The sequence below is a fragment of the Acinonyx jubatus genome, chromosome A1 (genome assembly GCF_027475565.1).
Source record: "Acinonyx jubatus isolate Ajub_Pintada_27869175 chromosome A1, VMU_Ajub_asm_v1.0, whole genome shotgun sequence".
Lineage (NCBI taxonomy): Eukaryota > Metazoa > Chordata > Mammalia > Carnivora > Felidae > Acinonyx > Acinonyx jubatus.
The window spans coordinates 141,757,758-141,770,414 of record NC_069380.1 but is presented as its reverse complement, the minus strand read 5'-3'; the positions used below and the strand labels follow the sequence as shown (position 1 = coordinate 141,770,414).

Sequence of the window (12,657 nt, the reverse complement as noted above, 5' to 3'; positions counted from 1 at the left end):
CTGAACACTGTTGTCAGCGCAGAGCCTGCGTCAGATCCTCTGTCCCCCTTTCTCTGCTCTCTCCCACTTGTGCTCTCAAAAATAAACAAACATTAAAAAAAGAAGTGAAGCCTGAAGACGTGAATGACTTTTGCCACAATCTCATGATAAAACCTGAATGGATAAGGACTTGCTCTTATAGATGAGCAAAAAAAATGGTTTCTTCAGATGGAATTTACTCCTGGTGAAGATGCTGAAATGTCATCAAAGGATTTAATGTTACATAAACTTAGTTGAAAAAATAGAGCAGGGTTTGAAAGGACTCCAATTTTCAAAGAAATACTGTGAGTAAAATGCTCTCACATGCTATAGAGAAATCATTTGTGAAAAGAAGTCAATCAACGCAGCAAACTTCACTGTCTCATTTTAAGAAATTGCCACAGCCACCTCAATCTTCAGCAATCAGCATCCTGATTAGTCAGTAGCCATCAACATCAAGACAAGATCCTCCACCAGCAGAAAGATTATGACTTGCTGAAATCTCAGACAATGGTTAGCATTTTTTAGCAACAGTCTTTTTAAATTAAGGTATGTACATTTTTCTTTCTTTCTTTTTTTTTAATATCTTATTTATTTTGAGAGAGAGCATGAACGGGCAAGGGGCAGAGAGAGGGAGACAGAGAATCCCAGGCAGGCCTGTACTGTCAGCATAGAGCCTGATGTGGAGCTCAAACTTAAAATCCATGAGATCAGGACCTGAGCCGAAATCAAGAGTCGGACGCTTGACTGAGCCACCCCGTATACTGTTCTTTTAGACGTAATACTACTCACACCTCATAGACTACAATATAGGGTAAACGTAACTTTCATATGACCAGGAAACCAAAAACTTCATTTGACTCACTTTATTGTGATATTTGCTTTATTGCGGTGGTCTGGAAATGAACCCACAATATATCCAAGGAACGCCTGTGCTTTTTTTTAAAAATAGAGTAATGCCTTATGCCAAGCTACCGGATCACATCACACACAGCACTTCACAACAGTTTTTAATATTCAAAAGAACACAAGTAACTAAAATAATACACACCCACTATGCAATTTAACCAACCACCAAAGCAGGAAATTAAATTTCATATTCAAAGACGCTTAAGATGTTGCATATGATCCAAGAATAAAATATTCTAAATTTGATGTTTTCCTACAAACACTGCACTTAACACTTAACACATTCTTTTTTACCTCAAGATTTACAAAAGTCTTCAACTTGGAATCTGTGAGAGTAATTTTGCCTCTTGAAGTCAATTTCCCACCAACTCAAAGAAATATTCAACAACATGTAAATTAATTTTAGAGAACAGATTATCTTCAGAGCATTCGATTTTTAAAGTAAAATAAATACTATTCATAAAAACCTAGCTTGCCTTAAGTATCGATATTTTAGCTATAAAAGAACTCATTTTATCTCAGTATAAGAATCATCACATGAAGATAATATTTTCTTCTACCTTCAAGTCATGAAATTAAATTTCAATCACCTACAAGCAGGAGGGATGAATAAAGACTGCTCAAATATTACCAACTGGAATATTAAACGCCTAAATTCGTATTTACTATTTTTTACAGCTAAAGAATTAATTTTTTAAAATTCAATGAAAACACTCAGCCATAAAAAAGAATGAAATCTTGTCATTTGCAACAACGTGGATGGAGCTAGAGAGTATTAAGCTAAGTGAAGTAAGTCAGAGAAAGACAAATGACATATGATTTCACTTATATGTGGAATTTAAGAAACAAAACAAACAAACAGAGGGGGGAAAAAGGGAGGCAAACCAAAAAACACACTCTTAACTACAGAGAACAAACTGATGGCTACCATAGGGGAGGAGAGTGGGGGGATGGATTAAATAGGTGATGAGGATTAAGAAGGGCACTTGTGATGGGCACTGCATGGTGTATGTAAGTACTGAATCACCAAATTCTACACTTAAAGCTAATATTACACTGTATGTTAACTGGAATTTAAATTAAAAGTTGGAAGAAAAAAAAGAAAATTTTATAACTAAAAGACTTGTAAGCCAGAATATGAATGTATTAATTTTAACTGAAATACAAACTGAAATTATTCAAGTAATTCTCTCAGTACCATGGTGATAAATGGGTGGTAAAGTAGTAGTTGTGGGAAAGCTACCTTCGACACAGATGTATTTATTTCTCCATTCAATACCATCAGGCCTGGGAATGGCTTTGGCTTCACGAACTGAAATCATTTGACTGTTCCAGCTGAAAGAAGAAAAATACCGTGTTAACTATTTGCTTAATTTTCATTTTATTAGGTTTATCATATTTAACAGCGAGTCCCATTCTGATTTTCTCACAGAATACTGAAACTTGCCTCCACCCTCAGCACCTATTTCCCCTTCTTTTTTCTCCATAGCACTTAAATTCTAACAATTTGCTTATTTATTATGTTACTGTTTTTTGTGTGTCTCTCCCAAGCCGAATGAAAGCTCCAAGATAATTTATGTATTTTTTTCACTGTTCCAATATTGTTTAGTACAAAGTAAACATTCAATACATATTTACTGAATAAATGAATATGAAAAATAAGAAAATATAAGCAGAAAATATAAAAATTATGTTCGTTGTTAGCACCTCAGGAAGGATTTCTTATTAAGACATGTAATCGCACATTGTTTTCTGATATCATTAAATAATCTTGTTTAGTGCATGTCCATTTATATGATTTGGGAGAAAATTTTGCAATTTTCCAATAGAAGCCAGTAGGTGCTGTTTTAGGAAAAATTAATACTCTATGAAAACATATTGTTATTGCTGTATATCAGATGTAGCTATTAACAGTAAAGTTATATTCAAATAAAACAATTTTATCAGCATGTCGAAAGGTAAACTGACCAGTCTGTCTGTAGTAGGTACTAACCTTACATTCTGGTTTTGTTTGGTTTTTTTATTTCTTTATAATAGTTCTGCACAAGTATGATTTTCGTTTTCTCTAAAATGTATGACAATTCACCTTGTATACAAGATAAAAATAAGTTTGGAAAATAGGTGAAATATTTTTTTTTCAGCCATATTTAGTTCTGTCCACCATTTCAGTAAGAATAGAAAGACCAAGTTTTGGGACCTTCCATCTCCAACATTTATCTACTCGTCCTCTATTATCAGACAAAGAATTTCTAAGAATATAATCATGGGTCCAATATGGCATTTGTTTCTGGAAAACTGATCCATCTCCATGTTAAATATGCAAGAAAACATTGCACCTTGTGAAGTTGGATAATTGAATAGGATCCTTAAAGTATGACTTTCTATTTTTTCTTATCAGGAATACTAGAAATACTTAGCAAAGACAGCTTTAAATTAAGAATACATATCAGAATTTATGCTTTTTAAAAACTAAGTAGGTTATCAAAGAGAAATACTTAGTATTAATTACAGTAACATGTTTTAGATATGTCGTGTACAGCAGCTCCATTAGTAGAAACTCCAAACAGAAAAGAACTACAATGCTCTGTTGGTCCAAGTTTGTTTCCAAAATTTTTGTAAAATAACAAGGAAGGGGCATCTAGCTGGTTTAGTCGTAAATAGAGCATGAGACTCTCGATTTTGGGGTCATGAGTTCAGGACCCACACTGGTTATAGTGATTACATACATACATAAATACAAAAGAAAAAAAAAATAACAATGTAAAGGAGAGAGTTATAGAACCATGTGCCAGAACCAAACAATGATACTTTGTGCTACACTTTACTTCATACCACTTGAGGTAAATTTCACTAATAAAATGAACTTTTTCCTGAGACTACTTGTTTCTCATTCAACTTAAAGGACAGTTGAATCTGAAATAAAATTAAAACTGGAATGTTAAAAAGGTGTAGACTGATTTTTTTTCTTTCAGACAAATTTAGAATGTTGAAATACTGTATCCTGCTGTTAAATTACAGTTCTTTGTTGTTTTTTTTTTAATCAAAGGAACTCTTCTTACCACCATACTTCTATGAAATACAATCCTGAATTTATATTACATGCCAATACTTAGTTCTAAACTGGGTCACAGAAACATATGTTACATACCTACATTCACTTTATTATCCCTAACCAGGTATCATTTAAGCTGCAGCCTATAATCAACCTGAATAATGCAGCTATTTAAGTGACTATATCATTTGAAGTACTTCACAAAGGGGAAAAAAAAAAAAAAAAAAGAATATTTTAAAACACTATAATTTAGACTGATTCAATCTATTGCATTTTCAAAGCGCTTTTAAATATTTCTAAATTGTTAAATATTTGAAATAATAAAATATGATAATTTATTTACTATTTTTATTTTTAGAGGTGAATTTAAATGTAGAATCCAAATGGAAATTTATAAACATTTTCCCTAAATATGTCATTCTTTAAAACAGGGCCCTAATTAACTCTTGTATCATACTATATTTTTCCTTATTTTATTTTATTTTTTTAAGCATATAGTGCAACATAGTGCAACAATGATTTCAGGAGTAGATTCCTTAGTGACCTTTACCCATTTAGCCCATCTCCCCTCCCACAACCCCTCCCGTAACCCTCAGTTTGTTCTCCATATTTATGAGTCTCTTCTGTTCTGTCCCCCTCTCTGTTTTTATATTGTTTCCCTTCCCTTAGGTTCATTTATTTTATCTCTTAAAGTCCTCATATGAGTGAAGTCATGATTTTTGTCTTTCTCTGACTAATTTCACTCAGCATAATACCCTCCAGTTCTATCCATGTAGTGGCAAATGGCAAGATTTCATTATTTTTGATTGCCGAGCAATACTCCATTGTATATATATGCCACACCTTCTTTATCCATTCATCCATCGACGGACATTTGCGCTCTTTCCATACTTTAGCTATTGTCGATAGTGCTGCTGTAAACACTGGGGTGCATGCGTCCCTTCTAAACAGCACCCCTGTATCCCTTGGATAAATACCTAGTAGTGCAATTGCTGGGTCGTAGGGTAGTTCTATTTTTAGTTTTTTGAGGAACCTCCTCCATACTGTTTTCCAGAGTGGCTGCACCAGCTTGCATTCCCATCATACCATATTTTTCTATTGTAATTTGTTTTCCATATGAAAATCTATTATTTTTCACTCAATAATTAAGGTGTAAAATAAGATACAGCCTATAAAAGAGGAATGTGTCAGGAAAGCAGATAGAGGGCTTAATTTTTTTTTAATTTTTTTTTTAAACGTTTATTTATTTTTGAGACAGAGAGAGACACAGCATGAACGGGGGAGGGTCAGAGAGAGGGAGACACAGAATCTGAAACAGGCTCCAGGCTCTGAGCTGTCAGCACAGAGCCCGATGCGGGGCTTGAACTCACGGACCGTGAGATCATGACCTGAGCTGAAGTCGGCCGCTTAACCGACTGAGCCACCCAGTCGCCCCTAGAGGGCTTAATTTAATCTAAAATAGATTTGATAATATATGGTAATATTTTGAATATAAAACTTAGTTTACCAACTCTATATTGGTAAGATGCCTGCTTCTTTACTTCAGTAATGATAATGGACTGCTACTTATCCATTAACTCTCTCCTAGCCATTTTTTTAATGACAAAGTGTTTTGAAATGTTTTCTTAAATAGGAACATTAAAATTAAAATTTTAAGCCTAACAAAGCAAGTCAAAATTATGGGTCCGATACTATATGACCATGTATATATGTACACATATACATATACATACATACATACAAATACATACACACATATGCTAAGACTAGTCTAATTAAGTGAACAAATATATATTTGGGGCTGGGAAGCAAACAAAAAGAAAACTTTGTCAGGGATTTCAAGCTTCTTATGCAGACAGAAAATTTTGGTCTAATGCTAGAGTTTTGTTTTTAAAAAAAATTTTTAACGTTTATTTTTGAGACAGAGAGAGACAGAGTGTGAGCGGGGGAGGGTCAGAGAGAGAGGGAGACACAGAATCCGAAGCTGGCTCCAGGCTCTGAGCTGTCAGCACAGAGCCTGACGCGGGGCTCGAACTCATGGACCGTGAGATCATGACCTGAGCCGAAGTCGGACGCTTAACCGACTGAGCCTCCCAGGCGTCCCTAGAGTTTTCTTTTGTTAGAGTTCTGTTTTGTTTTGACTGGTTCTCCTTCTGCCTGACCCTTTCTTCCACCTGACTCCTTAAATTCTGGTGTCCATCAGGGTCTCACCTCTTTCAATCTTCTTCTAATGCTACAGCACCCCTCCTAAGCTTTAACAGTCTGATGTTTCTTTCCCAAATCCTCTCTCCAGCCCTGATCTTGATACTAAGCTCAAGGACAATCCTTGCAATTAACAACTGGAAACACCACCTGGATGTCCTACATGCATCCCTGTGCCCACATTTTCGAGACTAATTTAATACATTCTGTCTATGGTCAGAATAAACCACTTCCGTGCACACCCCCTCAACTTTCTTACCTTTCCTGCTGCACTGATCTTATTTGGTAGAAAAACAACCATTATTAAATCTATGTCTACTCCAATTCATTCCCATGCAGCTCAACAGGCCTGGAGAGAAATATGCAACCATGCTGACCTTTAAATTCATGACAACTTTAAATGCACTTTAAATTTATGATGACTTAGCTCAAAAAGACCTTAGATGCTACTACCCACCAATTATATTGTATTTCCATAGTTAATACACTCCTTTATTCTCCTACAGGATAATTCATACTTCCTCTCACTTTTCAAATTTCCTCACTCACAATCATTCCCAGTTGATGTCCATCCTTCATTTCACTAAAAAACTAAAGCAACCAAAAGATAATTTCTACTACCTCCCACTCTTATCAATTCCTCTATATCCACATACTCTGCTTTTTCTTTTTTTTTTTTAATATATTTTTTTAATGTTTATTTATCTTTGGGAGACAGGGAGACAGAGTGGGGGAGGGGCACAGAGAGAGGGAGACACAGAATCCGAAGCAGGCTCCAGTCTCAGCTGTCAGCACAGAGCCTGATGCAGGACTTGAACCCACAAAGCGGGATCACGACCTGGGCCAAAGTCAGGCACCCAACCAACTGAGCCACCCAGGGGGCCCTTCTTCTTATTATTATTAATGCATTGTCTGTGCTCCTATCCCACTTGTGCTCTAGATTCCAACCCTCCTTGATTCAAAAAAAGTATACTGTTCAACAATTTACTATGTATTTTCCTGCTATCATCAATTTTGACATCAAGATGGGTTATTTCTCCTGAAAAACTCAACCCCACTGAACTTTCCAATTCCTTTTTGTTATTATTATTTGAGAGAGAGAGAGAGAGCATGCGAGCAGGGGAGAGGGGCAGAGGGAGAGACTTAACTCCGATTTCTACTCCCCATTCTATATACTACACTATGTGTATTTAATTCTTCCCTGTTCTCTCTTGAGCCCACACCAGTGATGCTTTTTACCCCCATTATACCACAGAAACTGCTCCTGGCAAGAGACCAGGGGCCTCCCATGTGGACCAATGTTCCAACGGTCACCTTTTACTGCTCATCTTGTACTTGACCTATCAAAAACTGTGACACAGATAATCACTCCTTCCCCCTCGAAACACTTCCCCACCCTTGGATTCTAAGACAATACATTCTATTGGCTTTCCTCCTATCTCAATGATCCTCCCTTTTGGACTATAAATTAGTTCTTTCTTATCCCTCACCTAATTTTTGTTTCATCTTTGTATTATGAAATTCTTCAGAGAGAAAAACTTGAAAAGCATAAAGCTCAAAAAGAATACAATAGTGTTAACATTTCCCACACGTGCTTGTATATGTGTATATGTGCATGTTTTGAACTGAACTATATGCTAAGCTGTGGATACATGAAACTTCATTTCTTTATCTTTTGGCATATATCTCCTAAAGAACGTTGTTTCCTTTATAATACCAACAGCATCTAGAAATTAACAGTAAGTCAAATGCCTTTTATAATTCCTCCACCCTAATCAGATTACAATCAAGGCTCGTGTACTGTATTTGTCCCATCTCCTTAACCTGGAAAAGATCTCTCCACTTATTTTTTTAATGACATTGACATTTTAAGAGACTAGGCCAGTTGTTTCAAAAAACACCTAGATTTTGAATTTGCCTCTCTTCTTTGTGTCATTTAACATATTCCTGTATCTTCTGTATTTCCTATAAACCTCTTAACAAGGGACTTTCTAAGGGTTGTCTTTGGGCCTTTTCTCTTTCCTATTGGTTTTTTCAAACAGTTTCATAGCTTTAAATACCATTTACCTGTTGACAACTCCCAAATATATAGCTCTAACCATGACCTCTCTCCTGAACTCTAGATTTGTATATCCAACTATATACTCAATATCTCCACGTGAATATTTTGCAGGTATCTCAACTTTTCAATGTTTAAAATCAATAATGCTCCTCCACTGCCTTCCCCATTACACCTAATGGCAACTCCACTGTTTCAGTTGCTTGCCAAAAACTTAGAAATCATTCTTGACTCCTTCTCATATGCTACATCTAATCTGTTGCAAATTAATATATACAAATGGAATCTGACTACTTTTCATTCACTTCCACTATAATCATCCTTATCCAAGGCACTTCTCTTAAATTATTGTAATATCCTTCTAAGTAGGCTCCTTGCTTATGCCCTTGGCTCCCCTCAGTCTATTCTTACCCACCAGCAGCCAGTCTGTTCTTCCCTGTGATAAACCAAACCAGATTACATCATTTCTCTACTGGAACCCCTCCAGTGGTTTTCCATATCACCCAAATGAAAAGCCAAAGTCACCAAAATTAACTAGATAGCCCTATATGATGTAGATTTCCTTAACTCTTTGAAAGCATTTTCTTCAATTCTCTTCCAGGCACACTGGCCTCTTTGCTATTCCTTGAAGATGTCAGACAACCCCCCATCTCAGGTTGTCTTTGCACTTGCTTTTCCTTCTGTTTGGAAACCTCTTCTCCACAGACACATAACTCACACATTCCTCTCCATCATTTCTTTATGAAAGGTCACTTTTCGGGGCACCTGGGTGGCTCAGTCGGTTAAGCATTAAGCATCTGACTTTGGCTCAGGTCATGATCTTGTAGTCCGTGAGTTTGAACCCCGCACGGGGCTCTGTGCTGACAGCTCAGAGCCTGGAGCCTGCTTCAGATTCTGTGTCTCCCTCTCCCTCTGCCCCTCCCCTGCTTGTACTCTGTCACCCTCTCCCAAAAATAAACAAACATTAAAAAAAAATTTTTTAAAAAAAGATCACTTTTTCTGTGGGACTTTTCCTTCACCATGCTAAGTAATAAACTGCAATGCAGGCATTAAAACTGTAAGAATTACATATACCAGAAACTCCTTTTTTGCTTTTGCTTTATTTTTCTCCACTTACCACCATCTAACATGCTAGACATTTTGTTTGTTTATTGTCTATCTCTCTATAGTACAATACATATGCAACGTAAGCTCCATGAAGACACTTTTGCCTGTTTTGTTAACTGCCATATCCCTGATGCATAGAAAATAGCTTGATATGTAGTAGGCACTCAATGATTTATTAAATGAGATGAAAAAAATCAGAATAAGAAAGGAAATGGCTGGAAAAATTAGGCCTCTGTAATTTCCTTCTTAAAAAATGTATTTAAGTATGTAGGCATGCATTTTTAACTTGAGATAGACTAGCAGTAATGGCATGTGATTAGGCAGCCAGAGAATAAAGAGGATTAAAAAATAGGTAACCTTTTAAGGTTCCTAGAATCTCTAGTACCTAGGAGTTTTTAAGATATTTAAAACTTAAATTTTTCCTTTGTTTTGCTAAAATACAAAATTATTACATTCTGACTTTTTTTCCCCTTGGTTCTCTGAGCTACCTGATCCTTTTTTTTTATTTTGTCAGTTCCCTGCTCCCAGGTACAGTTCTAGAAGTGTGGCTTCATTTTAAGAATTTTCAGCAGGAAGGTTTGGGAGAAAGCTGTGAGTGAAGCAGATAGGAAAATCTTAGTGATTTTTAAATGGCCATACCAAATTTCTGCAACATTTATGCCATGTACTCAAGCATTGCTTAATAGGCACTTAATTCTGCCTTCAAGTAAAGAGAATTTTTTAAATGAGTATCTCCAAGTTCAGAAGAAATCCTTACAAACATTTCTAACAGCTGCCAGAATTCCTCTGAACAGCACCTAGTTCATTGCCATGACTACATTCTTGGCAGTGCTCTCTCCAGTCAAATTTCTGAAAATATCTGGTATGAAACAACAATATACTTGACAACTGCACTGTATGATGAAAGAATGGGTGAAGATGTCTCCTAAATCATGTATCATAGTGGTAACAATGCATCCAAAAGTTCAAAACCTCTTTTGAAACCTCAGCATCCTAGCCAGTATCATTTGGTACAACCGGCTAGTTTCTGTTAATACTAAACTAACACACAAACCTGCACATCTACCATCTTGTTTCAGTCCAACAAAGCAGTTGATTTTCAAGGTACTGGTATCTAGATGTTCTAGTCCTAAACTATACGTGGTACAAATATATCTTTTTTCTATGAATCCTTTCCCTCTCTTCAAACTTCCCTAATTTACAATAAAACAGACGATGCCAATATATTCTAAAAATTAAGAATATAGTTTTGGAGTCAGGCCCCAGACTGAATCCCAGTTCTCTAACTATCTAGCTGTACTGCCATAGGCAAGTTTATTTTCAACGTTTATTTATTTTTGGGACAGAGAGAGACAGAGCATGAACGGGGGAGGGGCAGAGAGAGAGGGAGACACAGAATCGGAAACAGGCTCCAGGCTCCGAGCCATCAGCCCAGAGCCCGACGCGGGGCCTGAACTCCCGGACCGCAAGATCGTGACCTGGCTGAAGTCAGACGCTTAACCGACTGTGCCACCCAGGCGCCCCGGCAAGTTTAAAGTATACAAAGTATACAAATTCCCTAGGCCTCACGGGGGATTACCATGAGGATTAAATGAAATAATATATAGAAATCACTTGGCATACTGTAGGACATGAGGTACTCACTAAACATTAGCTACAGTTACTGCAACATCTCAAAAATCTTAACTCTAGAATAACCTTTACAGTCTCTTACATCCCATGTCTCATATTTCTTGTCTTTATAAATGAAGGCCCCTTCCTTTTTATCCTTATTGCCTGGACTTACACTTTGGTGCTGGTCATTTTTAACGGTGATTATTTTAACTTCATTCTTATTCAACTACTTTCCTCCAGCATTTTTCCTACTCCTTTTCTTAACCTAATTCAGTAATTTTTAAGTCACCTTTAGTATCTTTGCAACATGTCTGTAATCTTACCCTCTGCTTCAAAAGTATTTATTTATAGCAAGTATTTTTCAAGTAGCCACTGTCTGGCACTAGGGTAGGTAATGGAGACACAACTGTAAACTAAACAGGCACAGTATGGTAAAAGCTCTGCTTTGAGGAATTTAAATAACATTACTTCTTTCATGCCCTATGTTTCAAATCATCTCCTACGAGGCAGGTTTCTTTAGAGCTACTGCATCACAGCAAACAAAACAATACTGACACTGCAGTAAAGCATCATAGTTAAGAGTATGGATTTTGCAGTCAAAACCAACAGAAATACTCCCCTGACTAGCTGTGTGATCTTAAGGAAAGTTTCTTCACCTCTCTAAATGCTTCACTGGTAAAATGGGCATAATATAATACCATATGATATGGTTATTATGTAAACTGAGATAATACATATCTGTTTAAAACAATTTTTCCCACCTAATAACAGCAATTTATTACAAATGCTATTTTCCCTCTCTCCAAATCTCTTCCAAGTGGCACCCTCCTCCTCTAACTTTGTACAACTCCTAAGCTTTCCTCCTTCAAGCTTTTCAGAGGAGCTGCAAACAATCCCTAATCCCACTCAATATGGACTAAGAACTCCCTTAAGAACTTTCAGTTAAATCCAGTCTGATTATACACTTTAGTGTTCTATGTTTACCTATCACCCTCAGAAGAAAAAACAAAAAAAAAAAAAAAAAAAAAGGAAAGGAGTATTCCTTGATTTTGATTTTTATTCATACTAACACAACTATTCAGGTATCAAGTATCCAGAAGATCTTTTCCCAAGTTTGTTTTAGCTGTGTTTATAATAAATCTTAACTTCCTAAAAACAGATGTTTCAAACTATGCAGCACCTATACAGGGCCATCACAAACATTTATTCAGGCCCTGCTATGAAAAGAGGCAGGTAAACATAAAATGAAATCGCTACTGAAATCTACTAAAATCGGGCTTACTGAACTGTAATTTTTCATTAGCTAGGAATGTGAAATCTACTTAGTTTCTAACAATTAATCATTGGAATATTAAATTTTATAAACTGTGTATTTCTAGACAAGTCTGTAGCACTGAAACTAACAAATATAGCTTCCGACCAAAATTGTAGCATTCACAGAGATAAATGAATAAACACAATTTGAAATTTTCACTTACTCAAATTCTGTAGCATAATATTTAAGAAAGCCCAGTAAGAGGTCCCCAAGATTTGATTCATTCTTCGAGAGGTAAGGAGGAACATTACATGGAGCTTGATGTACAAGATGCAGCTGTATAGCAGGACTAAAAGATTCCTGTCAAAAAGAAAAAGGGGGAAATATAAAGCCATTTAAAACACACACTAAAAACTTTACAAATCCTGACGTAATGCTCTC

At 36.1% G+C, this 12,657-nt stretch overlaps 1 protein-coding gene across 4 annotated transcripts in view; it reads right to left on the bottom strand.

The window, feature by feature from the left end:
• The window catches only part of TENT2 (terminal nucleotidyltransferase 2), a 71,166-nt gene that overhangs the window by 6,044 nt on the left and 52,465 nt on the right, over window positions 1–12,657 (bottom strand). For all 4 annotated transcript variants that reach the window (XM_053224326.1, XM_015069095.3, XM_015069091.3 and 1 more), the window contains 2 exons: window positions 12,440–12,576; window positions 2,171–2,262 (listed from right to left, as the gene is read on the bottom strand). In XM_053224326.1, the coding sequence (XP_053080301.1) occupies window positions 2,171–2,262; window positions 12,440–12,576 (229 nt within the window). The remainder of the gene's footprint in view (window positions 1–2,170; window positions 2,263–12,439; window positions 12,577–12,657) is intronic.